Source organism: Vidua chalybeata, chromosome 5 (genome assembly GCF_026979565.1).
Source record: "Vidua chalybeata isolate OUT-0048 chromosome 5, bVidCha1 merged haplotype, whole genome shotgun sequence".
NCBI lineage: Eukaryota > Metazoa > Chordata > Aves > Passeriformes > Viduidae > Vidua > Vidua chalybeata.
In genome coordinates, this window is record NC_071534.1 from 7,905,785 (window position 1) to 7,932,675 (window position 26,891).

Sequence of the window (26,891 nt, forward strand, 5' to 3'; positions counted from 1 at the left end):
CCTTACCTTTACAGTGAAGTCAGAAATGACACCTGTGCTGATCTCCTGTGCTGGGCAGGGTAACCACAGGCACCTATAGCAGGAAGCATGGCATTCCCACCTGTTGCTGAGAAACAAGCTTGAATAAGAACTCTTCTTGCTCCCTGATGATCTATTTTTCAAAGGAGAACTTAAGTCTGACACTTGCAGTGATGAAAGAGTAGGTTCTGACAACTCTCTTGTCCTTCAGGAGCAAAGGAGAGCATCTAGACTCAGTGCAGGCTTAAAGCATTCACTATATCCAGTAGGGTTTAGGATGAACACAATGATTGCATCAGAATTAAAGGCTGAGGGACTTCAAAAAGTCTCTAGACTTGTAAACTGCTTTTGCTGAATCTCCATAGCAATACTGCTCCAGCAGGAAATGCAGAACTGCAATCATAACCACACTTTAACGTCTGGGGGAGATGGGAGATAGAAGAGCATGGGGTGAGTCAGCACACATTGTGAAATACTCATTCATAAATCACCAGAATCACCCGAATGTTGGCATCAACAGGTAACGTGGAAAACATTAGTGCAGCTGTAACTAACATTTTGAGACAAAGCTCTTTTCCCATGTAGGTGCTCTGCACTGAGCTGTTCAGGAAGACTTGGTATTTCAGAAAATTATCAGCCAGCTCCATTCATTTCAACAAGGGTTTAGAACTGTTTAATCCTATTTTCCTTTGAACAGTTTATTTGAAGTGAATTCAGGAACATGCAGTTTAACTATCTGCACACCTCTTATTCACACATTTATGTCATTACCTCAAGTTCATCCATGTAACAGCAGCAGCCCCATCTTCTTTGCTGAACATGCACATGCTCGCCCCCTCCCACCGCTTACACTCGTATGTTCCGACCAGGAGGTTTTGCCTAAAGATCTTTCTTTCTGTGCATGAAGTACACATTGTGTGAAGGTCCAAGGACAGCTGTGTGGCAGGTCAACTTTATCTTCTGCAGTGGAAGGGCACGTGCCTCACATAAGTAAATCCTGTTTGTAAATCCTGTACACAAACCCTTCTGAACAAAAGAGTGGATCGTCTAAATTGGTTTTCATGCCAGCACTTCAATCAACATTAACCCTACTAGGAAAAGCCAACTAGGTTGTCTTGTGGAAGAGTTTCCTGGCATAACCAAGCATAAGTTACTTATTTCCAACAATGAAATCACTAGATCTCATACTTACATCTGTGAGGAACCAAGCTGGGGATAGAGTTTGAATTAACTCGTATTTTCCTTGATGTATTTTAATGTTTTTTTTTTTAACTGAGGAGTATCAGCTCCCCCCAGATTCTCATCTACACTGTTAACTGAAAATCAGACCCATATTATTCCTTTATTTTACTCCTTTGCTTTCTGCAAAGTTTCATTACAAGTTTCAGGAACAACACACTTCTGAGAAGACTACACAAGTAACTGTTTGCTAACATAGATGCTTAGTTTTCCTTTAATCTCCAAAGTGTGATTTTACTATGTATAATCTGACCTTGATGATAAACTTGTGTGCCAAGCAATATTAGGGTATTTCTTGGGAGGATCGCTCCAGGTTTGGCCAGGCAGGACACAACACTCCAGGGCAAAAGAACATGAGCTAACTTAGCTGCTCAAAGCAGAGACACCACAGAGAAAGATGTACTGCCACACTGTTAATTCCGTATTTGTCTTTTAGTATATTCAAGAAATTAATTCCATAAAGATGGGAAAGCTTTTCAAACATGTACATGGCAGTCTTGTTTTCCCTCAGCATTTGGATTAAAAACTAAACCCAAAACCAGCAAACCTTTTCCTGTCCAAACCTCTTGAAACAAGCAGGGGAGGTTTATTACCACCACTTGTGAGGTTCTAATGCTCTTTACCTTTTGTAATTATTTAAATAATGCTTCTCCATTATGGCTGTTTCTGAAACCTTTCAACTTGAACCATTCAAGGAAAAAAAAAAAAATCACAGTTTGTTTCAAAGCAATATTTTAGTATTTCTCAGCCAGCTAATATTCCTGCCCAGTTGCATGAGCAGTCACAAATCAACACTGCCAACAATCTGCTCAAATATCCATGTAAAGAACTGAGACATCCTGTTCTTCTTAAGCTCTGTGTTTTATTTCTCCCTAATATCCCACATGTCTCCGAGCTATCACACATGGCTTAGGATAAAAGTTTTTACCTACCACATGGATTCATAAAACATCCTGGTCTGGGATTCTTTGAAATGAAATCATCAGCACATCAACTCATGGACATAGTTGGTAACATTTGGTAACAGTGCACAAATCCATATTGAAGTTCTTCCTGAATTAATCAGGAAGAAACCATAACAGCCATCAGTCCTCACTATTATACAATTATACACTGCACGAACATAAATATTCATGACTACATAATCAAGTTTAGAACAAACCACTGATCATTTTAGAAGGGCTGTTCTAAAGGCAAGAATGAAAACCTTTTGTAAACAAATTCAGGACTACACTGACTTTTACCTTCTTCCCATTTATCCAGTGTCAAGTAGTCAGGAACTGATCACTCAGAGGTTCCATAGCAGAAGAAGTTGGGATTTGCTCCAAGTGCAATCAGAATGAAGATCAATGAAGCCATTCTGCCACATGAATATCCATCTGGCAATGCCTACACAAGTGCCACAGAACACTATTCCATTACTGGTGCCTGCCACCAGGAAGGAATACATCCAAACTCAAACACCACCAGGCACAGTAGAGAGAAAACACCACTAACAGAGTTCATGGTCATTTAAGAGGTCTGTTTATTTGCTGCAGGGTCCAACACTTTCTTCACTGCTGCCATAAGCACAGTCAACTTGATTTTTGGTGCACAACGTTCTCCTTGCTCTTTGTTCAAATGGCTCAGGACAGTGCCATCACAATTTTCAACCCATCACCTTTTAAGCAACACCAATGATCGATGAGGCAAATAAAACCCAAACCATGCAACGTGTTAGGCTGATAAAATTAGGCTGAGAATATTTATATATTTACATAGAGAACATTCAACATTGGAACCTGCTTGCAGACTAGTATTATCTTGACCAAGTATCCAAACAGCTACATTCTGGTGTAAAATACTCTTTTGTTTAAGGTTTTGTGTAAAAGCTACTTACTTCACAATGCCTTTAACTGGATAACCGTACCTATTTTTGACACAGAATTTCTACACACCAGCACCACACACTTGCAGTCATACCTTGCAGAATGGGTAAGGCATTTGCAGACATCTGATTGCTGTGACCACAGGAAATCCACTTTCCAGAGCTTTCAGCCATGACCTTTGGAAACCATGAGAGTCTTTCAAATACAAAGAGTGAATTCATATGAGAGACACTGTTCATCCAAGAACTATAAACTTGTCATTTCTTGACACTGCTACATACAACACACATAGAATTTAAGATTAATAAATTATTTTCTTAAATAAAAATTTGTTCTTAAACCCCACTGAGTAACAACAGGGCTTAGGCACTTCAGAAGATTTTATCTTACATCTGTCTTTAATATGGAAGCTTCAGACTACAAAATACAGGACAAGAAATCATCTCTAAAAGAACAATTAATGACTGGCAAGAAACAGGTCAATAGTCTAACAGTGTAGTCTATTTCCCTGGATTCCACATCCATACAGAATTTCAGTGATCAGATGGGATTCTGTACATGAGGGTCTGCTGGAAGAAATCTGTCTGCAGAGCCAAGGACTTCACTGTCTAAATAATGAACATACTTTGGGAAAAACATATTACTGTGAAAAGCCACCTGTGCAAACAATTCTCTTTTCTGGAAAGCACACCATGCCCAGAAATAGAAAACTATAAAAATAGTAACAGCAATCCAGAGCCCAACATGCCCAAGCCTTGTAAACAATGAAGACCAGGAGAAGAAAAAGAGAAGGAACAGGAACCAACACAAACTGGATTAGCCGAGACAGCTGAAAGACTCACAGAGTTTCTAAAAGCATCTTCTTTTAAAAGGAGATTTGGTATCCACCTTGTCCTGGCTGGCAGCAAGAGAACATAATTTCACATACATGGTGGTCTCTAAGGCAGCACAATAATCGGCTAGTACAGAATAATTGATTTAAGAGCTTTCTTAAAAAAAAAACCAAAAAAACAAAAAACAAACAACAACCCAAAAAATCCCCCCACCGAACCAAAACAAAACAAAAAATCCCAAGTTTTTTATACTGGTTAAATCAATAGCAGTGAAAAACTTGTTATGGGTGAAAAGATTCACATCCTTGTATTTGACATCTGTGGAGAGCTCAAGTGGTAAGCCTTGATCTCCAGAGGGAGTGAATGGGCAGAAGGATGGAAGGAGTTAACTGAGCAATGAGGTATGGTGGAATTCCAAAAGGAAAGATAGCTGTTCTGCAAAGTTTCCCAAATTTGTTAACTGAGCTGCATCTTCAAACATCAGCATAACTAATGAAATACACTGTGCTCCAAGCATTAAGACAATGACAACCAAGCAGGCTTCATGGCACTGCAGGACACGCCAGCTCCATCGGCAGCAATCACTTCAATGGCCAACAGGAGCGGAATCCAGTTTACTGCTTAGGAGCTACAAAATTAAACCCCCTCCAAATTAACAGGGTGAGAGGTTCTTACTAACATTCACTTTTTTTTTTGATGTAGTGCAATACCATGCTAAGGGTCCAGCTGTGCCATCCTGACCCAAACAGAATTTTGATCAAATTCTCTGCCAATACGTCCACACAAGGACAATTTTCAGGGTTTGTTTAAAAGCAGAACAAAATGTGGAATTTGATAACAAAAAGTGGGAACCACTGGCTATACATAAGAAGTCCAAGACAGTTGTTTAAAGAAGGAATAACTGAGAATCTGGAACATCTTTGCTTCCAAAAAGCACTATTGACATTCAGTAGACTTTTTGACCTCTATTTTCCACGGATGTCCATGAGGGCATACTTGTAGTCCTTTTCTACTAGAAAAGGTGAGTCATCAATGTACCTATAGCATATCCCACTAGCAAGATACAAGAAATAAATTCACTTTTTTTAGGACATTACAGCCCTTCAAACACTAGACATCAAAATCCAAGCACATACATGTAACAAAGCAGATGATACCTCCTGAAACACAGATGTAGGATCTAAACTGTACCTTCCATAGCACTGCTTTTAAACTAATGCACTAGCTTAGAATCATTCCTCATTTTGCTTTGAAATCTTACACGGCAAGATTTTCTCAGTCTTTCAAATCACACAAAGTTAAGCCACCTAAACATAATACACAACACCAAGGGAGCATTACAAATTCTTGTCCACAGAGAAGTGTTCAGGCCCCTACGACTGAGGGTCCTATCTGGATACTTCTTTTTTACATTGTTCCTCTGGCTGCCCGACTGAAAGGTATCAATTGTCACGATTAGTACAAATGTGAACCCTCTCTCCCTTCCCTCTGCAATGAACATTCGAAGGAAAACCAAGTACTGATTTGCCCAGCCCAGCAGTATGAAAGTGCAGAGTAAGGAGCACATTGAAAAGCTTGTTTTCTAGCTGAGAAGTGGTTTAATTCTCAGCATGGGCAAAGAGAGAGTATTTGTACTGACTGATGCCAGGCACACTACCTGTAGGGATCTCAGGTACCCACCCAGGCTGCCTGGCAAGTTCCTTGAGAGGGCACTTCAGCTGCTGTGTGAGGACTCCACCTCTCCCTGGGCTCAGGGAGAAAGCCTGGGGCAACCACGTTAGATGGTGGAAACACCCTCACATCCACACAGACCACAGGCAACATTCCAAGGCTGCAGCATGAAAAGTGGGTGTGCTGGTAATGACAAAGGGAACATTTTTCTAGCATTTTCTTGCAACACATTTGAAGCCAACTGAAAACAGGTCAGCTGTCCCTGTCATACACTCATGCTGCCAGTGTAAGGAAGGCCACCATGTTGTGCTAAGGTGGCAGCTTCCAGGCCTGGCCTCAAAGACAGACAGACCTCCTTACCATGCTGGAGGTAAGGATCAGGTTGGGCTGAAGGACAAATTTGGTCTGCCTTTATGCAGAAGTGGAGCTATTTCCACGGAATCTAGCCTGAGAAAAAAAAAGCAGTAAGTCCTATTTGAGAGGTTAAGTCATTAGATGCTACTGTAAGAAGTAACAACAAAGCACTTTGGAAAGACCAGGTACGAGGGAGACAAAGGTCCAGGCTCAGAGCACATGCCACAGCATCAGGTTTAGGTGCTCAGAGTCTGAAAAGTGACAAAAATGGCATCTTCACTCTCCCTTTGTGCATGCACTGGAGTCTCACGTGCCCCAAGGGACATGCCACCCCTCCCACTGCTGTGTGGTCCTAAATAGACCAAGTATGTACTGGCTCTCATCAAAATAGTCAGCCAGAGCACAGTAACCTCAGCATTCAATAATTTTGTTTTCAAATGTCAAGGCCAGCAGTTTTGCTGTTTAGAGAGAGCTGAAATTCATGTGTAAACATAAGGCTGTTTTCCTGAGAGCTCCTGACACACCATTTTCAGACCTCCCACGATGCAATTTTTAGTCACTTTTCAGAACAGAATTATGTTTCCATCTTTTGTATTTCAAGAAAGCTCTCTGTGCTTCAGCATGTAACAACCAGAGATGGAAAATCCGGCCAGGCTGCCTGACCATAAACCAGCTCCTATGCCCTCCTTGGCTACAAAGGGTAACACAAGGACGACTACCAACTCTCAAGTCCAGTGCATGCAGGAGGATGGGTTACTGGTAAGGTTTTAGGCCTATGGAGACCCATTATAGTCTCCTGTTTTTTCACTTTAGACTCAAACTGGTATTGACTCAACTGAGAGGAAGATAAGCAGCATTAGTACTGGAGATGAACCTCAGCTTTACTATAGCAGCACATTTTAACCTTCTTTTCACTGGCTCATTTTCTTAGCCAGCTCTTGAGGATGAAAATGTTGCTGTTCTTTGGTAGATATGGAAATCTGTCAGCAGAGTTCACCTGTCCTAACACTGACACATGAAAAATGGGAACACTTTCAGCCTCTTTTAAGCTCTGACCTGACCTGCTGCACGTACTAAAACAGCAATGCATCTTTTTCCTTTTCTTCCCTTAGCAGGAAGCTGCTCTCTCCCTGCTCCGCTCCGCACACACACACGCACGCACACACACACTCACACACTCACAAATGGCTGATCAGACGAGGAGAGGCTATGGCCAGAGTCTATGGAGGAATGTCCAATAGCACATCATTATGAAATTCTTAGAATGTTTCTCCCAAAGAATATAAAGTTTAGCACATTCTGTACATATTGTTGGCTTCTTAGTTATAAAGTAAACACAGTAGCAAACTGTCCATAAAGTGTTGACTCAGTTTAAATGCAGCCCCTTCTTATTTTATCTTGCTGAAAGTCCTCTTCCAGTCAGAAACACTCCAGTCATGTGGGCATTCGGTGTGTGACAGCAGAGGAAGGAAGAAAGAGGCACTTTTGATCGGCTGGTATTCCTGGACTTCCCTTTTTCCTGCGGAGGTCTATGTTCCTGACACTAGATGGTAGTGTTAGCACGGAAAACCGCTGTGGATAGGCACTTGGCAACAAGGCTCCAAGGCAGTGCCCGCCCTCTGCTATGTCATCAGGATTGGTTTCTGCCGCACTTCCAGGATATCTGGGCATGGGAGAGAAACAAAGAGACACAGACAACTTCAGAGGCTCCTGAAAGCAGCCACAGTACCAGGAAGCATGAAGAACTGGAGACATAAGGATGGGCTGTGGCACAGCCCACCAGGAATCTAAAACATGACAAGTACATGGCTTTGGCTGTTAAAATCTGAGTTAACCAGGATGCAACTGGGAGGAACTGGAAGATGACAAACTGCAAATATATCCCATCATGTAGAGAGGAGAGCTGATCTAATATAATTTATACTGGGATGAAGCAAAATACATTAGACAGGGAGTGGCAATATTTTCCAGGGAAACAAGCGTAAGTGCCATTACCAAGAGATGCCAAGGGGTTTCCCATTCTTGAAGGGACAAATGCAACATCCCCAAGTCCATCAGGGAGACTTCTCTGGATACAAGTAATTCAACTCTTTCCTTCATGCTATAGCCCAAAGCCTACATTTCTGCACTCAAAAAGCTGCCATAAAAAAACATTCATCATTTTGGCTCCTTAACTCCATATTGTCCAAGTGGGACAGAATATGAACCTTAGAACTTCTGCTGTAATCATGGGCATCTTTCTAAATATATGCAGTAAAACCAACATGGCAGGGCACTATGCAGAAACATCTGGAAACTGAGCTGTGATGTCCTTTTCAAGGCTACTTAAAGAACAAGGAACATGGGAAAAGGGAGCACACAATGAAAAGGCTGATCAAATGCAACTGCACAAAGAAAATGACATGAGCAAAAAATGATCTCCAGCTCCAGATGGCTCCAGCCAGACCTGGAAAGAATTAAACATGGTGGAGGGAGTCCAGTGAAGGGCCACAGAGATGACTAAGGAACTGGATCATCTGACTTATGAGGAGAAGGTGACAGAAGTGTGATTATCCAACATGGACAGAAGGGTCAGAGTGAAATCTTATCAATAAACTCAAGACATTTTAAAAAGTACTTTGATCACTATCAGTGGGATTTTAATATCTTAATACAGGTTTCCTAACTACCCAAGAGAAATGAGCACCTTTCCCACTTCACCCTGCCCCACATGTAATGCTCCTGCTACCCGGAAAGCTGCCATGGGCACAAATACATTGATTACAAAAAGGCTTTGGAAATAAGGCCTACACAACATGTCAAGCTAAAACAAATGTGAGTAGGGAAAAACTGCAGATGAAAATTCTGCCTTACAGTCCAGAAATTTCATGCCCTGTTTCTGTGTATCTCAATATATACCCTAATTCCCAAAACTGTATGTTCAGCAAATTAGGTCTCAGAAAGGATGTTCATGCTCAAAGCCAGTATTTGAGCATGGAAGCGTTTGTGCCACCCTCTTGAGCAGATTCTAAATGCCAGCAGAAACAATACATGTTCTGTGCATTCCAAAACGCCTGTGGTGAGAGAGTGAGTAAGCTTGGCAACTCCAGCTAACTTGTTGTAAGACTATCAACACAATGATCATAAGGAATAATTATATATTTTGCTGAAACATTGTTCAAAATCCATCCTTAATTACAAATGACCAATTTTTTTACTGGAATCTGTAATTTCTTCTAAATTGAAATCAATGCCTATTTACAACAACATTACAGATAAATACTTGCTCTTCTGTCTTAATAGCAGAGTCCCTCAACATGGTAGGCTGAGCACAATGGATGTCAAAATTCACCTGTTAAAATTCGATGCAATGGCAAAGTGATGTATGTTAAGTGTGCATAGAGTAGAAAGTTTTCATCTGTTCTGTTCAGCTTCAGCCACGAGCCGACCAGCGAGCGTCCCGTTCCAGACAGAGATCGCGACCGGAGATTTGTCGCGTTGTGCAGATCTGTAAAGGCAGGAAGAGACAGCAAGCCTCAAGGGATTGTACTTCACTGGAACACTTCTGAAACTCCAAAAAAGAGGAAAGCCTCCTATTCATTGTTTAGAGACAAATCACATGCAGGACACTATCATACCTACTTTTTAAAAACCAGACAGACCTTGCCTAGCACAGAGTTCACCATTTATGCTGAAGTTAATAAGTGGTAGCAGCAGCAGCTGATAACAACAGACAGACAGGAGAGGGCTTGTGTTACCACTCTGCACCAGCAGAACACTAACTCAACCTTCCCTCATACACATAATCATAGAATAGCCCTAAAATTAAGTACTTACTCATGCAGAAATTCACCTGGGTAACAAAATACACATTGTTTCTTTTGAAGAAAATTGCCATCTAGCAGACATGGGGAGATTCAACACTAATATCTCAGTTTCCTGCACACCTCCATGCACACCCTGAGCCACACCTAGGACCCTTCAGCTGAGCCATTGTTCTCAGAATTAGTTTAGATGTCCCTAAGCAACTTTTAAAACAAAAAAGATACTGAGTCCCCTGTAGGCCAGAGGAGTTTTTCATAGGTGCAGGTCTCTCCCACAGCCATGTGCTGCATTTTTGGAGTGTTTTTAAATCTTTGCTCTATTTCCCTGTAAAATTCAGCCCTGTCCCACAGTGCTAAAATCAGATGTTGAAGACAACAGCTCAATTCTGAACCAGAGATCCAAGTTCTGGGACTGAAAGCAGATCGTGATCCAAAAGAGAAAAATATGTGGTGGCAGCTGCTCTAGAAAGATGCATAACAATGTGGGAGGAAAAAAACTGTGAAAATCTTTCCCTCCTTCCCTATACAAGGGTATAGCCAAGCTGTCTCTTACCTCTTGTCATGCATGACCACTATGCCAGGAGCACTGTGGTGATCAGGGCAGAAAGCTCTGACTCTGGAAGCTGCAATAAAGCACAACTCTCCTGGTGTATCATGCTTGCACACAGCAAAGCCACTGAAGTGGGCCCTGATGGGCTGTTCCTGTTCACCACAGGTCTGTCTGCACTGGGGCAGCTCTGCAGCATCACTGGCTGTACCAAGGACACTGCTGATCTTTACACAAGCCACATCTTTTCCTCCACCCACAAAGCCAAGATGCACCCAAATCTCGCGCTCCTATCTCTGCATCTTCTGCATCTGGCTTTTTCATGCCAAAATAAGAGTTTCACCACTGCAGCTCCTGAGGAGCATTGGTAGGACACTCAGGTTTCTGAAATTTGTAAAAAAATAGCAATTTAGTTACTATTCCTTGTAGAAAATTTATTTTTGAATACATTACGCTTCCTAGCATAAGCTGTTAAAATATTCCTCTTTTCATTTTTCAGATGAGGAACAATAAGGTCAAAACACTTAGAAACCATCTCTTGGTATTTTATATGAATGGTATAAAATATCTGAAAAACCTAGAATTTGTTAACTTCCATAAATATATTAGAAGGAAAAGGATATTAAAATAAAAAGAATGTCCATCATTATAATTAAATACTCTAGGATCAGACCCTGCAAGACAACCCTGAGCAGGCACAGCACAACCCATGAGGGCTGCCAGAGAAACACTTTAAACTCTGTTCTATCCTGGGCAACCTCCAAAATAAAGATACCAGAAGCAGGACTACATGTGGGGAAAGCTGCCTTTCTGCCCACACTACCCTGTGCCTAGTAAAATACACTAAAACACAACTCATTTGAAATAACATATGTTCTGATTAGACAAATTAAGGAAAAAGAGATGAGCGACAGTTTTTATTGATAGAACCCTGAATTAGCTACCACCAGTTTAAGCTGCCACAGATTTTGCATTGAACATTGTCACTTCAATTTGTTTTTTAATGTGTAATTCTTTATTAGCTAAGGTAGTCCAGTGCTGCTGATAGGCAGTATCTTTGCTACTATCAAACAGAACTTGTAATCTGGAAATTACCTTTGGGTTTATCTGTTAGAATGCTAACAGACAGATTTGTTAACAGCATTGTTTTTAAACATATGGAAAGCAATTTGGACATGGACATTTTTGAGTTTCCTGCCTCACGAGACTGTGATGAGATTGGGATTTATATACTATACCCCAAGTCAGGCTCAGCCTTGCCAGTTGTTTCCTGCTGAGTAACCAGGATTTAAAGGAAGAGTTCCACAAGCCATTAAACTATTATGCAGACAAACTCATTACGTTTTCTCTATAAAGTTCAGAACTGATTCAAAGCCAGCTGAAGTAAATGCCTTTTCACCAGCTTTAACCAACTCTGGATCAAATCAGAATTCAAAGAACTTGTTCCTGAGAACATGTCCAACCCCACTATACCTGGAGAAGTGCCCCCAGAGACTGTGGCATCTGGGAAAGGGGGAGAATTTCAGCTGCTCCAGTTTCTCTCAAATGGGTCCACATAAAAGATATAAGTTTTAATATATTCAGGAGTTGTGGGCTCCAGCCTTCAAAGAGATGCTTAAGCCTATGAAAAATATCATTTTCCGAGAGGCACTGGCTATATGTGGAGCTCCTATTTTTCCACCCTGAAAACCTTGAAAACCCTGCACTGGGATCCCTTTCCACAGCTCTGTACCCCCTCCAGACAAGTCTGTTTAGCTGAGAATACTTCTCTCACCTCCACCATCATCATCTCTGAAGAACTCCTCACTGTCGTTTGCTGAATGGGACTTTTTCATCTCAGCAATTCGATTTCGGGGCACTTTTCTCTTGAGGGATGGGGAGAAGAAGGATGGGCGGTTGTTACGTTCTGGGGTTGGTGGTGTGCTGAAAGAAGTAACCTGAAAGGGAAATGAAAGAAATGATGGAGAAAGTCTTGGCTTTCCTTCCATGTGCCACAAGGCAATCACATGTGTAAAAATCATAATGATGACTGGTATCCAGCTCCATTTTATCGAAGTGGCTAGAGATTTTCAAGATGCTCATCAAGGGGAAAATATTTTGATATATCACAACCCTCAACTGTTACATGAATAAAGAAAAACCTCTCTCTTCAGGTGATCACTTTTAACAAGGATCTACAGTCATAACGGCACAAAATTAGTAATTAGGCACCAAGAATCTCAATCTTATTTTTGCAGGTTGAAATGCAGAAGACTTAATAAGAATGTACTGTGTTGAACACACTCAAAATGTGCATCTTCATTTCTTTAGCACGCACAAGGCAGCAGTTTCCCTACTGGGAAGGCTGTCCCATGGGATCCTTGTAGAAGGTCAATGTCCCTGGGGAGCAGGGTCACAAATTCCTGAGCCCAGCACACTGAGGCAGAAGTTAAGTCAATGTTCTCATTTATGTGTATCATGTTTCAATACTGGAAGGAGAAAGTGAAGCTGCGTTGCCTCAGAAGATTTGGTTAGTCCAAGTGATGACAAATGAAGTGATGGAACTGTCTGTGGTGAAACTCAAGTTAGGGACAAAACTATGGAGACACCCTTCTTTCAGAACAGTAGTTGCCATTAAGTAAACTACAATTAAAGCCAAGTACACTCATTTTGAGAGAAGTGGAACATAGTGCTGATGTACTGGCTGTGACTGCAGTATTTTAGTAGTTTCATTTCAAAGGGAAGAAAATAGGGATAACTACTACTCATGGATGTGAGTAACTTTGATCTTGTCCTTCTTTCTTCACACAGTCAATTTAACTAACCCATAACCTCCCTGAGCTGGCAAATGACACTGCTCATATCTGTCCAAAGAAATGAGAGGGAGGTGACATGGAGTGATGATGGCAGCCAAACCAGGTTGAGTGCAGAATCACAACTCACTCCATGTTGCACCTCTATCCCTAATGCTAAAATAATAAAAGAAGGGTATTGTAACACCCAACAGATCATCTTCCCAGCACACTTCATTTCTAATTTGTGCTTGTCTCTGTATTTAATTTGGGAGTCATTTCATATCACACTGTGAACGAGAAACAGACATATCAGCATTAAAACCATTAGCAAAAAGCAGTGGTAACACATTATCAAATCTAATTTTACATTTTCCAGCTGACACTGAAAGCCTTGGAGACAAAAATCATGTTGTTCCTCCAGGCCTGATTTCTTCTGGCTATGTTTCTGTGGTAGAGAGCAAGAACATCCAGTTAATGAGTTCTGTGCTGGTAAGTCATGTTGCCTTTTACCAAGTCAGAAACAAAAACTACACTGCCTGCATGGAGACCTCTAGAAGCTGTTCTGCAGATCTATAAATGATACAGGTTAGCTGCACTACACAGAAAACCATGCTAGACTCCATCAGGTACTGACCCAGCTCAGGTCTGTGCAGGTATTTTGAAGACATGTTGCCTAATCCCCATTAACCAGGTAAAATGTCTTAATGGAAAATAAGGCTCAGAATTGAATAAAGGCCAAATCAGCATCTGTGGTCTGATTCTATTGGCATTTTACTGCACTTGCATTAAAATTAAGCATATGTATGAATATGGTGCTGCGTATAGATTAGTGATCTTTGCTTTAGCCTTATACAGGCTTCGTGTTGGCAGTATTCCTCAGTGGCATAATCTAAAAGCACCACTTCCTATGAGGTTTAGCAAGACATCTATATAATACACAAAATCCACATTTCTAGGCAAATCCCACTTCGCACAGAACTGGAATCTACTTTTTTTCCTAGAAAACAGGCAGAATCATTGGTTTCCCTGGCATCAAGATTGCTGTTGTTTCAAAAAAACCACTCCTCCAGAAGTATGAATCATCCAGTCATCTCTGTATTCAGCATTTGCTCAGGGGAAACTGTGTTAAAGAATCCATCTCGCATACTGCGTACAACCAAATTACACACAGTCAAACCTAAGTGCAGAACCTCGATGGGAGTTAGCCTCCTTTCTTTGGAACAAAGCATGCTCATGCTTCACCTTAAGAGAGTATTTCTGTCTGCTACTTACTCTCTCATGCACTGGGGAGTCTGGATTTGAATCCTCTTCTGTCCCATATGGTGAAGTGTCACCAGTGGAAACTCTACTCACTGCCATCTCTGCATGTCCTTTTCCCTGTGGTCCTTTCATTCGGACAAACTCCATGTTGTTGTATTTATAAAAGCCAAAAGACATTCTCTGAGCCATCTTAGCTGCAACACTCACCTACAATGCATGAAGACAGGAGAGAAAAAACATGTAATGACAGCTCTACAACTTGAACATTACACCCTCTGAAAGCAGTTATCTATGAAAAAGTCAGAATCATAATGAATAATATTCCTAATAAACATTTTAAGCCACAATCTGAAGCGATCTCCAAAAAGAAATTTTACAGAGACAAAAACAGGTTCTGAGAAGAAACAACTCCTTCAGCCACCCAAAAGGCAGAGCTAGCAGTGGCACAATGAGAGAAAACCAAAGGTTTTTTATTCGGGTCCATACACTGTGGCACATGAGAGCAGAGGCAGGCACATGCTCAACTCAATGCAGCCCATGCTGGGGCACTCATTTGAGTCCAAAAAACCAATAGACATACACACAAGATTCCTCAAACCAGCAAAGCACACCCCACAACTGGGTCACTACTTTGTCCCAAGAAATTTCTGACATTTTTATGTTCCCACTGTCACGGCCAAAAAATAAGGAACCAGCCCCATGCACAACTAACCTGCACCGCATGGCTCACCAAGACACCCTGACAGCTTTAAATCCCCTAAACAGACAGAGGGTCTCAATTTCCAGTCAGCACAACTGAACTGAAAATTGAACTGAGAACTGAAAAGAGGAACAGACCAATATGAAAACAGTCAAGGTTTTGCTAAGTGAAAATGATGCCTCAAGTTTTCAGCTTTTATCCATAAATTTAAGTGATTTATTGCAATTTTAATCAGTTTATGAAAAGGCCAAGATGTTCATACAAGTATTGTAGTGAAAATTACAGAATCCTAGAATAATTTAGGTTAGAAACAACCTTTAAGATCATTAAGTCCAATCATTAACCAAACACTGCCAAGCCCACCATCAAATCATGTCCTTAAGTGTCACATCTACACATCTGTTAAATATCGCAGGGGCTGAGGACTCCCCTGCTTCCCTGGCAGCCTGTTCCAGTGTTAGACAACTCTTCCAGTAATGGAATTTTTCCTAGTATTCAATCTAAACCTCCCTGAAACAACTGATATCAAGTAATCTTCAAAAGCATAGAGATTACTCCTGTCCTGTAAAAAGAACGGTAACATTTCGAGTTTTGCCTCTGGCCACGATGAAATATTTGAAGAGCTAACAATTTTACTTCATCTAACAAAATAATGTCAAGTAGTGTGTGGTTAATCAGGACATTCCTAGGCTATGAGGTGACTTTACCACATCAAATCTTATCTTTCCACTGCAGGGCTTTCTTTTTATGATGTCTTCAATGATTCTGCATTCCCACTTATTTTAATAACCCAGCTGCTCATGGTGTAAGGTCACAAGATGATGGTGGGAGAGAAACAACTTTTGTTACATGCTCTCTCAGAAACCTGCTGGAAGAGTGTAATAGCTCACATTTAAAACAGGGAGATGAGAAATTATTCAGGAACTCTCCTGAACAAGGGCAGAAACAAAGAGGAATTTAGAGACACAGTAGATATTGTGAGAACTTATTTTGTTTGTTTCTAAAAATCTCTCAGGATTGTCTTCATAATAAACCATTTGAGAAGTTTATTGACTCTTGATTTCAGCAGTAAGTACTGAATTTGAAGATGAAAGTGCTAGTATTTCATGTCTCTGTAGAAAGCAAAGAAAGCTTCTCTCAATGGCAGCGAGAGTTTTTTTTAATACAGCCAAATGCAAAATACAATGAAAAAAAATACACTTTTTCACAAGGTAGTTACCAGAGTTTAAAATCTCCCATGAAATCATACCTTCTCTGAGCACAGAAATATCTATGACTTTTCAAGAAAATGAAGGGGCTTCAAGAACTGTTGTTCAGGTCCATTCCTGTGCCATGCTCTTGTCTAGGTATCCCTGCCTTCCCTCCTTCTGGCAAACAGCAGAGGAATATACCCCAGTCTGAACACCCTCAGTTATCTGAGCCAAAACCAGTAGCTTTCAGCTAACTTTCAAAGCCAAAAAAGACAGACTATGGTGTAGCTGATCTAACAGGACAGAAAGCTGACAGCCTCAGCCACAAAGAAAATCTAGCCAGAGCACCACTGCTGCAAAGGACATTGTTTTTCAGAAGCTCCTTACCCTGTTGTCATAGACCTTCTTGAGTGCTTCATAGCGGATGGACCCCTGGAAAATCACCCCTTGGAAGGTGTTGCTTTTATCACTGGCCACTAGCTCCACACAGACCATTTCTCCTTCTCCCACAGTCAAGTCACTGAAAACCTGCCAAAGATGCAAGATTAAACACTTTGATGCAAAGTTGTTCAAATCAAAATAAATTCAGACTCCCATGGCCGTCTTTAAGCCCAAGGAAGTTTCAATGTAAATTGAAAGGGAGCAGAATGCTCCACTCCAGCCTTTCAAAAAAAAAAAAAAACAGACTCCAGGCAGTGCACACAGCAAATCACTTGTTGAGATGAACAGCTCTCACATCAGCCTGTCATGCTTTAGCTCATCCTCAACACTGATGCCAAAATCCAGCTTTAAGATCAGATTTCAAACATTAAAGAGAGAGGAAGGTCAAATAAAAGTAAAATAAGATCTAGTAGAAAGTAACCCTCAAATGGCCAAAAATATTTGATCAAAAGGTACAAGAAAACAGCTCATCAGGACATAAGACTAGAATAGGATAAAACTTTGCTGCTGCAACAAGGAACTCACCTCCTCAAAACTGTCAATCATGAAGAATATATTGGGGTAGCTGATCTTTGACTCCTCTCCTTTACTGTCCATCGGGTGTTTGCTTGGAGAGGCAAACACTTGCTGAGAAAGATGCAGAAGAAGATATAATTTCTCAGTTAAATGTGCTTGGGAACAGACACAATAAAACACAAGGCAAGTAATTACAAAACACCTCAGGCTAGCACTGCTCACTTACACTGGAGACGCTGGACATTCTGCAAGCACAGCTGAGCTGGTTTCTGACTAAAGCCAGATTTGCAATAATGGCACTTGAGAAATCCTTGGTTTGCACGTGGAAGTTATCAACAACTCATTGCTTCACAGTGAATGTCCCTGTGTGTACCTGACCTCTCACCTTACTACAGTACACCATTTTACTTTTTCACCACTTTCAGGTGCCTTTAAGTTGCTGCAATGCACTGCAAAGTAAAATGCCACAGTGCAAGAAAGTTACCATGAAACAGCTGACCCAACACCTTTACTTTAATTTGTTGTTGTTTACTTAGTACCACACAAAGATCAACCTCCCTCAGTAAGGGCAGTGTGGCTGCCCTGGGGTGATTCATAATGTTGTTCTATTCCACATCTATCTGCACCCAAAACTTGTTACTGTGTCTTTATGACCCTACAGCTGCAGACCCTGTGTGTGTGGGGGGCTATCGTGGGCATTTTTGAGATCAGTGCCAAGGCAGGTTCCAGGCTTTTGGCTGTGCAGTATTCACTTCACAAGCTACTTGGCTTTGTTCAGGCAAAGACTTTCCTTTTCGTTTTTCCTTCTGTCTTCGTTATGTTTTGTTTTTTTTTCCTTGCCCAGGGGAGACTGCAGTTAGTGATACTGGGCTGTCTGGGGGAAAATTCCACAGGTGCCCATATGTAGCAGCCCTCACTCCAGTCCAGGCCATGCCAAGAAAGAAGACTGGAGAATCTCTCTCTTTTGTGGCAGCTTTAGGTTTGCAACTGTAGCTACTTGTAGAAATTGCATTTTGCACACTAGAAAGTATTTGAAGTGAACTTTAAGGACTCCCCTTGCAGTGACAAAAAACAGGGAGCGAGTTTGGGGGCCAGGCCATCCTGTGCCAGTGCCTGCAGCAGCCAGAGGCCCTGCAAGGCCTCCCTGGCAGTCACTCGCCTAAGATAAGAAATGCCTAGTCATGATGACTGGACCAAAGCAGCCCCTCTTCCACCTTTGGACACTCGTTATCTCTCTGTAAGACCATAGGTCATATTCGCTTCGACCCTGGCTATTGGACAATTTCCAACACCCCTGTACCCTATATAAACCCCCATGTCTGTCCAGTTCAGCAGAAGAGCTGTCACTGAAACCCTTCACAGGAGCTGCCAATAAAGACACATCTGTGGAGCCTCACACAGCCTTCTCCTCTCTCATCCCTGTGTCTGCGAGGCACTTAGTGAGCAAAGAGCTGAAATCACTAAAGAGCTGAATTCACCAAAGAGCTGATCTCTCTTAAGAGCTGAGCTGCTTGCTAAGGTTGCCTGTGGCTGGGAGCCTGCCTGAGGGACCAGGACAGGTTGTACTTATCAGCCCAGTGCTATCTGGGACACCTACGGCAGCCAGGGTCGGACAGGCCGTAAGAAGTTCCCACAGGCCAGTCCTTTCTCCCCACCCCACAAACAGCATTTTGGGTGCAGAGCCCACAAACAGAAAGAGGAAGAGGCTACAGACCCCACACGGCCCAGCGAGTTTCCATCTGCCTCTAAAACTGCTCTGTGGGCTCCTGCCTTCCTTGTCGGGGTTGCCACTGTCAAAAAATGGCTTAGAAACTGTTGTAAAATAGTTAACAATTGTTAAGCATGTACTGTTAAAAAGTTTGGTTATTACATTGTAAAAGGGGTTAAAAGGGTAGTTATAAGAAATACGGTACTCAATGTACTGTATTATACCTAAGTAAAGTGTACCAATCCCCCAAGTAAAAACGAGCCAGCCTAGACAGAACTGTAATGGGCCAATCAACTGCCTTAAACCTTCATGCAAATGAAGGTTCCCAACAGAAACTAATCCAAAGGAACAAAAAACAGCATAAAAATGTGGTATCCAAGTTGGTGAGACTGTGCTGCTCCACTTGGAACATCGGGGACATTCCTGCTCAAGAAAGGAAGAAGATCCAGCACCAGCTCTGCAGCATCCTCACTTGTTGAGAATGCTCCCGTTCAACCCGTGGGCCCTCCAAGGTTTAGGCCTTATAATAAAAGCTGAAATCACTTCAGCTCCAGGAGTGTGCTGCCTTTTATAACACCACCATCTTGCCACTTTGTTCCTGGGAACACATGGTCACCTGGGAGGCACCATCTTGTTATAGATGCATATTATATGATTGGCTTTTCACAAATATTAAAATTAATACTATATGTGTTACATGGGAAAGTTATGCTGTATTCATCTCTTTAAGTAGTGTGGTAAATATAGTTTTTAAGCTACAGCATAATACTAAAATAGAAACTATGCGATGTAAGATACTTTTTGTGACTAGCTCAAGAAATGGACAAGATAACCAAGAAATTCTTTGCATACTGACACCAAAAATTCCAAGAGAAGAATTACGACCTCCTTATTGGGACTGTTCAGACTTCTTCCAGACTTCTAGGAGCCAAGAAATTGATTTACAAGATGAAGCGGGGAGGGGGCAGAAACTGAGCAGAAGACATCCTTTGTTTGAAAAGAATGTTTGCATCATGTATGAGATATATGAATATGCAACAGGCTATTGCTTTTAAGGGGTATCCCTTTGTTAGCGAGCCATGCTTTCTTGAGGAAAGCATCCAGACGTCCGTAATTCTTTGCTTTTTATTGTCCTTTATTGTCCTAACTCTGATTATCCAAATTCTTATTGCTCTGATTTTTATTACTATTTTTATAACTATTTGATTACCATTAAACTCTTAAAATTTTAAAGCATGTGATTGGCAGTTTTCACATCTTGGCAGGGAACAGTGTGACACCACCTTCCCTTTGTCCCTTGGCCACATGGCTGCCTCTCGCATGCACCATTTTAGGAACAGGTGTTTCTGGCATTTTGGGTCTCTCTTTGTTCCCATGGGGTTTTGAGTTATAGCAGTTTGGTATCTAGTAGTTATTTACTTTTTCCCCCTGACTGTTGGTGTCTGTTTCATAATAAAATGTTATTTTTTCACTTAAAGCTATTAGTATTTCTGGAAAATGCATATTTTGTGATTGGCTTTTTGCAAATATTGCAATGAATATTATATGTGTAATGTTAGAAAGTTATGCTGTATTAATTCTCTTAAGTCGTGTGTTAAATATAGTTTTAGGTTATAATATAATGTTATAATAGAAACTCTGTGATCTAAGATATTTTTTTACTAGCTCAAGAAAAGGGATAAGATAAACAAGAAACTCTTCGCACAGAGATAACAGCGACATGAAACCAGAGGAGTTACAGTGTCTTTAGTGGAAAAGACAAACATTCTTCCACCTTCTCTCCGTCTTTATGGAACCACCAGGATTAAGGGGAAGAAATTGACAAAAAACAGAAAAATTCTTAATTTGCAAGGAATTTATGCATCACATATGAGATATCTGAATATGTAACAGGCTATTGCTTTTAAGGGTTATTCCTTTGTTCACAAGGCATGTTTTTGGCAGCTTAGTGCCCAAAAACATCCGGACGTCCGTAATTCTTTGCTTTTTATTGGCTCGTAGTGTCGTAATCCTCATTGTCCAAATTTTTATTACTCTAATTTTATTACTATTTTCAAATAACTATTTTATTACTAATAAACTTTTAAAATTTTAAAAACCAAGTGATTGATGTTTTTCACAGTATTTAATTCCTTACTGGGGGAAAGGAATTGGTTGGAACCAAGGGGGAGTTCACTCATTTCAGAGTGCCCACCTCTTTTTAGACTGTCTCAAACTGTTGGAAATGATACCAAGTTTAATTTTTTTTTTATATATAACTTTAGTCAGGGGTTCTGTTTGCCTTTGCTCTGGGTGGGGTGGGGGCAGGAGAAGGGAATTGAAGTTTCTTTTCAGGAGCCTGTTTCATCACTCAAGGCCTGATGAGCTTAACATCTCAACAGACTGGGAAGATACACAAAAGACAACAACCATTAATGAATATCAACTCCAAACATCACCCCTGGCAGGAGACACCTGGCCTGGGAAAAGAGAGATAAGAGAATGAAGAATGCGAACCTAATTAACATCTAAGGGGAAGAGATTGATAACCAACAGGGAACCAAATACTAAGAACTGTGTAATGTGTGACCAATGAACATTGAACCAATTAATTTCTACGGGTTTTGACTGTATAAGTATGTGAAAAATCTAATACAAATTATATGCGATGATTTTCTCTGCACAATCCAGGCAATGTTGTGTGGGTGAAATGATTTCTGTTGTACATCCTGGCCAGAATAAAGTAGTGCTTCGATTCTCTAACACTAAAAAGGTTTTTGAAGAGTTTTTGCTTTTCCCACAGTTTTGGTGACAAAACCAAGAAGACAATGGCTCACTGGAGGACAAGCACTTGGTTTCTCATCTGCATCTTGTACTTCTGTTTCTTTCCCTATCACTATGCTTCCTCTTGCACATTTCTCCTTCCCAAGAAGTTCCTGAACTCCTTTAGTGACTTTGCTTGTGATTTTGTTTAAATAGCTAAAGGCTTTAGATTTTATCATTCCAAAAAGATTTTATCATTCCACAAGGATTAGTGAGTAGATAAGGAGGGAGAAGGAATTAATACCAAGCAGATTTCTTTGCTTCCACATTTGTTTACAAACAAAGTCTTGAATTAAAGAAACTGTCAAATCTTAGCCCACTGTGAACATGCCAAAAGCTATAGATCTGACCAGGCTGTCAAGCTCTGACATTCTTGCTACAAACCACTCAACACAAAACATAATTAAGGACAGGATATTAGATATTCATGAGAAGGAAAGTTTAAGACCAGAAACATCATTAGAAAGCAATCAGACTCCTCAAAAATGCTACCTGCACCAATGCCTGAAACAAGGACCTTTTCCAGGCATCCTGGCTCTCATACCAGCCAATGAACAACAAAACATCCTCCCAAATTCATCTCCAGTCAGGCACACCTGAGGAAAATACAGTCTGTGGAGATCTTATTGCCAAGCCAGCAGTTTGCAAAATAAAGTCAGCCTTTTTCACACTGGCTTCATGCCACAGGCACTCACTTGTGCGAGCAGAGTAGATTTGTCATAGGTCTTGAGTAGGACAGTAAATCTTACGCCATCAACATCTGGCTGCATATGGGCAGGAGAAGACACATTTTCTAAAGCAAGAACCATCAGAGCAGAAATGCAGATCCAAACCAGCTGGATTTTCTTCATCCAAATCCAACAGCCTCAACAGTGGATGTGACAATGAAATGCCCAACTGCAAACATGCTTTCACAGCATATGGAATTGCCTTTGTCTCTCTACAGATCAATGTGATGCTGCTGAAATGTTTCTGGTATGGACTGGCAAGTTTAATGTGGAAAAGGGAAGACAACAATTTATAAGCAGTCCCACAATAGGAGCTAGAAAGAAGGAACAAAAAACTTCCTCTTCATTCTAAATACTGCTCACATGCAGTAAGGGCATATCCCTCATCTTCTCCTTCCTAGTTTTCAAATCTGCAAATAATATTTTCTCAAAAACATTTGCAGAAGTTAACTTGTGGTGAAATTTGGACTAGCCAACAGAGAAAAAAACAATGAGAAATAACAGACTTAAATCAGCAGTGCAAAGTGGCATCTCAACAGCCCCTAAAGAAAAAATTATGTGTAATCAATGTAAATCATAGAGATAATAATCAGCATTGCTAGTTCTGTTTGTAGGCAAAGCAAAAGTTCTTTTAAAGTGGTTAAACTTAATTAAAAACTAAAGAGCATTGGTTTATTTAAGTAATGCCACGAAAGCAGCTGCATGAACTAAGGGAATGGAAATGCCTGGGAGAAACAGCCATTTAAATCCAACAGGAGCCTTTTAAAAGAAGAATTTCTGCTAGCTAGCAGAAGTTGTTTCAAGATCTACATTGCAAATTGAAATTGAGTGGGGAAGCTTCAGGTGTTTTGTTCCTATCCCCTTTATGCTTGTTATTCAGTCTCTTCCACTATGCTAAACCCTGGATTAACTGCACACAAAAGATAAAAAGCCTATGGAAGGAATGAGCAGTTTAAGAGACTAAAAATCTTGTAAAATAATAAAAAGCCAAATTGGTAATCAATAAATTGCCTGCCATTTAGCAGCTCTACATTAGAAACTTACCCTGAAGGCTCTTCATATTCCAGATCTCATACAATTTCAGGTTTAGTCTCAAGACTGGGGAACAGTTGGGCATCATATTCCTTCCTCCCCCTGGCACCTTCCCTCTCTCCCCTAAATCCAGCAGGCAAAGATATACACCTTGAAACATGCAGGGGTCTTCACAATTCTTTGAGAGGGCATTTAGAGGACATTTAGATCTCAAATCTAGATAACTGGCAAGAAATACCACTATATAAAGACTTGAGATGCTTCAGGAGGATGAATCTGTCAGACCACAGCCTGAGAACCACTGCCCCAGTTTTGGAGCAGTTTTTAGGATTAGGTAATACTGGATACCAGCCTCTGATCCAAAGCAATAAAAGGGGAAGCTCACCTGAGATTTCTTTTTGTGAATATGAATATCTCCTCCATCAGAGCGTGTGCACACAGCACAGGTCACCACATAATCCAGCTGGAACAGGGCACCAGACAGAGAAATTAACATTTAGAGTCCGGAAAACAAAACATTCATGTGCATGAAACAGAACACGTCCTGTCTAATTTGTTTAGCTGTCTGTCTAAAAAGTAAGGTATTTTGGTGTTGCCATTTTCTTCACTATACTGAACAACCTACAATTTTTTTATTATTTTCATAATAAAATGTTATTTTTTCACCTAAACCCATTAGTATTTCATTCCTTACTGGGGAAAGAAATTGGTTGGAACCAAGGGGTTTGGAACCAATTGGTTGGAACCTGTGTTTGTCCATTAACTCAGTGACACCGAAATCTCTTGTACAGCTGCTTGTTGAAATGCACAACCGATGGGTAAGGAAAGTCCTGTCATTATTGTTTAACACGAGCTTAATTTCAGCTGGGGGAATAAGCAGCACACCCACCCACCCATCCCCACAAACCCCTAAGCACACTTTAGGATAGAAATGGAAAATATTTCCTCCCTTTGAACAGGAAAAAGAGACACTAATGAACACCAGTGACATGTTAGAGAGGTCAGAAAACACTAGCACAACCTTCCAAACAACCTGAAAAAACTTTTAAGGAGCAAGTGCAATAGCTCTGGACAGCAGTACCCAGCTGTAATAGCATCTCTGAATTCTGACTGTGGCAAATGTATACTGGTTTTATTGAGCATCAAATAAAGGCAAAAACTGCTCTCTGCAGACAAGCTCTGCAAAGAGACTTCTGGGAGGAAGAATTCTGAGAGAATGAAAACAATTTGTTTTCCAGGATGTGTGCCTGAGCCAACAGTTTCCCATTCTGAGATCATAATGAGCAAAACCTTTAAGGGATCTCAAATAATTACAGTAATACTCAGCTTTCCTAAGCCATAATGTAACACACACAATATCAAACAACCTATAAGTCAATTAAAGAAATAATTAGTTCTAGCTTCACGTTCCTACCCCCAAATATTTTACCAAAGTTCTGTTGTGAAGAGCAGTAACCTCTCAGCATAATTTATGATACTTCATTTACACTCTTCTCTCTTAGCTGTACCAGTGAACTCTAATGGAAATGCTGCTTATCTACGTCTCATTCATTCTCAAAAAACATTAAACTGGATTAAGCCTTCCTTTTCCAAAACTTTGTTACAGAGCACAAAACTCAGCCTAGCTTCACTGCTTACAGTTAAAGTTTTTTGTAGAAAGCTGTTAGGACTCCATTGAAAAATAATAAACATCTCAGTTTAGGTTCATTTAGATTCTGAAAGGCCAAACTGCATAAATAGTGAAAATTAGATAAGCATCAGTGTTACCTTCTGCAGGATGAGGTTTAAGTAGACACTCTCTTCCCAGTCAATGTCAGGGTCTCCCAAGCCAGGAAGCTTCTTAGAATCTCTCCGGTAAACTTCAACTTCAACCTGCTAAGAAAATACCACATCTCTTTGAAAACTATTACTTAGAGGTACCTATTTTCCAACATAAAACTGGAATCAGAAGCTGTACGTCACGTAGCTTCCTAGTTTTCTGTCAGGATCAGAATTTGCTGACGATGCAAGGCTTTGTGTGGAAATGTACTGGGGAATCATGGGATGTGTAGGCAAAGAGGGAAGAAAGGCAAGAGAATCTCTCTCTGCAGGAGCATCTCAGTTTTGGACAGGAGCTTAATTTATTTCTTGTAACAGGTATGTTTCAGCAAAAATGAAATTAATAAAATCAAGGATGCACGCACATCCGTATTTCTCTTAACAAAATCTGTCAGAATCAAGCATGTCACTACACTAATGCTCAACACAGTCCAGACCATGGCCATTGGTTATTTTCCATTGGCATGGGAGTCTCTGGGAAGACAAAATCCAATCATTAAATCACAGAATATGCCAACTTAAAAAAGAGCCATGAAGATCATCCAGTCCAACTCTTGGCCCTGTACAGGACCATACCCAAGAGTCACATCATGTGTCCCTTGGGGATGGTCCTGTGCACTCCACAGAGGATATTTTAGAAACCTCTTTGTACTGGGCTTGCATGGCCAGATTTTGGTAGCAAGGGAGCAACAGAGGCAGCTCCTGTGAGCAGCTGCCAGAACTTTCCCTTATGTGCAGCAGAGCCAATGCCAGGCAGCTCCAGGATGGATGCACTTCTGACCAAGGCTGAGCCTGTCCATGAGAGTAGCAGCACCTCAGGAATAACAGGTTTAAGAAGGGGCAGGTAGATGCCTAAGAGAGGCTGTGACCCTGTAGAGAATCCACAATGGAGCAGGTTCCAGGCAGTATCTGAGAGAGAAGAGCCCAGGCTGGAGCAGGTTTGCTGCCAGGACTTGCGACCCTGCGGGGCACCCACGCTGGAACAGCCTGTGTCTGAAGGACTGACCCTGTGGAAGGGACTCACACTGGAGCAGTTCCTGAAGGACTCTCCCATGGGAAGGACCCCACTCAGGGACCTGAGATCGGGGAAAGAGTGTGATGAGCCCTCACACTAAGGACAAAAATGTGGAGGCAATGTGTGAGGAACTTACCATAACCTCCACTCCCCATGACCCTGTGTTGCTGGAGGGGTGAATAGGTAGAGAAAACCAGGAAAGAAGGCCAGGAAGAAGGTAGGGGTGGGGAGAAGGTGTTTTTAAGATTTAGTTTTATTTTTCATTGGTAATAAATTAAATTAAATTAAATTCCCTAAGTTAAGTCTGTCTTGCCTGTGAAAGTAAGTGGTAAGGAACCTCTCCCTGCCCTTATCCTGACCCACAAGCCTTTTGTTGTATTTTCTCTGCCCTGCCCAGCAATGGAGAGGTGTCCGTGGGCACCTGCCAGCATCAACATCCTGCAACTTCTTCTAAAGGTTTCACACTGCAACTACTGATTGGACACAACTACGTGCAAGATTTTCAGCTGTACTAAAAAACAAGCAAATGAAAAATCACAAATAATCGCAGAACATAGAAACAACTCTACCCATC

At 41.1% G+C, this 26,891-nt stretch overlaps 1 protein-coding gene across 4 annotated transcripts in view; it reads right to left on the reverse strand.

Moving 5' to 3' along the window:
• KIAA0930 (KIAA0930 ortholog) overlaps nt 1–26,891 on the reverse strand; it is a 145,295-nt gene that overhangs the window by 82,990 nt on the left and 35,414 nt on the right. The window contains exons 3-11 of one of the 4 annotated variants that reach the window (XR_008430957.1): nt 25,252–25,359; nt 23,870–23,947; nt 17,224–17,325; nt 16,645–16,785; nt 14,380–14,574; nt 12,108–12,270; nt 9,315–9,470; nt 7,166–7,646; nt 2,765–6,076 (exon numbers count right to left, since the gene is read on the reverse strand). Coding sequence is in view for 2 of the 4 variants with exons in the window: in XM_053942970.1 (XP_053798945.1) it covers nt 7,606–7,646; nt 9,315–9,470; nt 12,108–12,270; nt 14,380–14,574; nt 16,645–16,785; nt 17,224–17,325; nt 23,870–23,947; nt 25,252–25,359 (984 nt within the window). In the remaining 2 variants the exon portion in view is untranslated. Of the gene's footprint in view, nt 1–2,764; nt 7,647–9,314; nt 9,471–12,107; nt 12,271–14,379; nt 14,575–16,644; nt 16,786–17,223; nt 17,326–23,869; nt 23,948–25,251; nt 25,360–26,891 lie in introns of those variants that run through there. The other 3 variants (XR_008430956.1, XM_053942971.1, XM_053942970.1) reach the window with 3 other exon arrangements.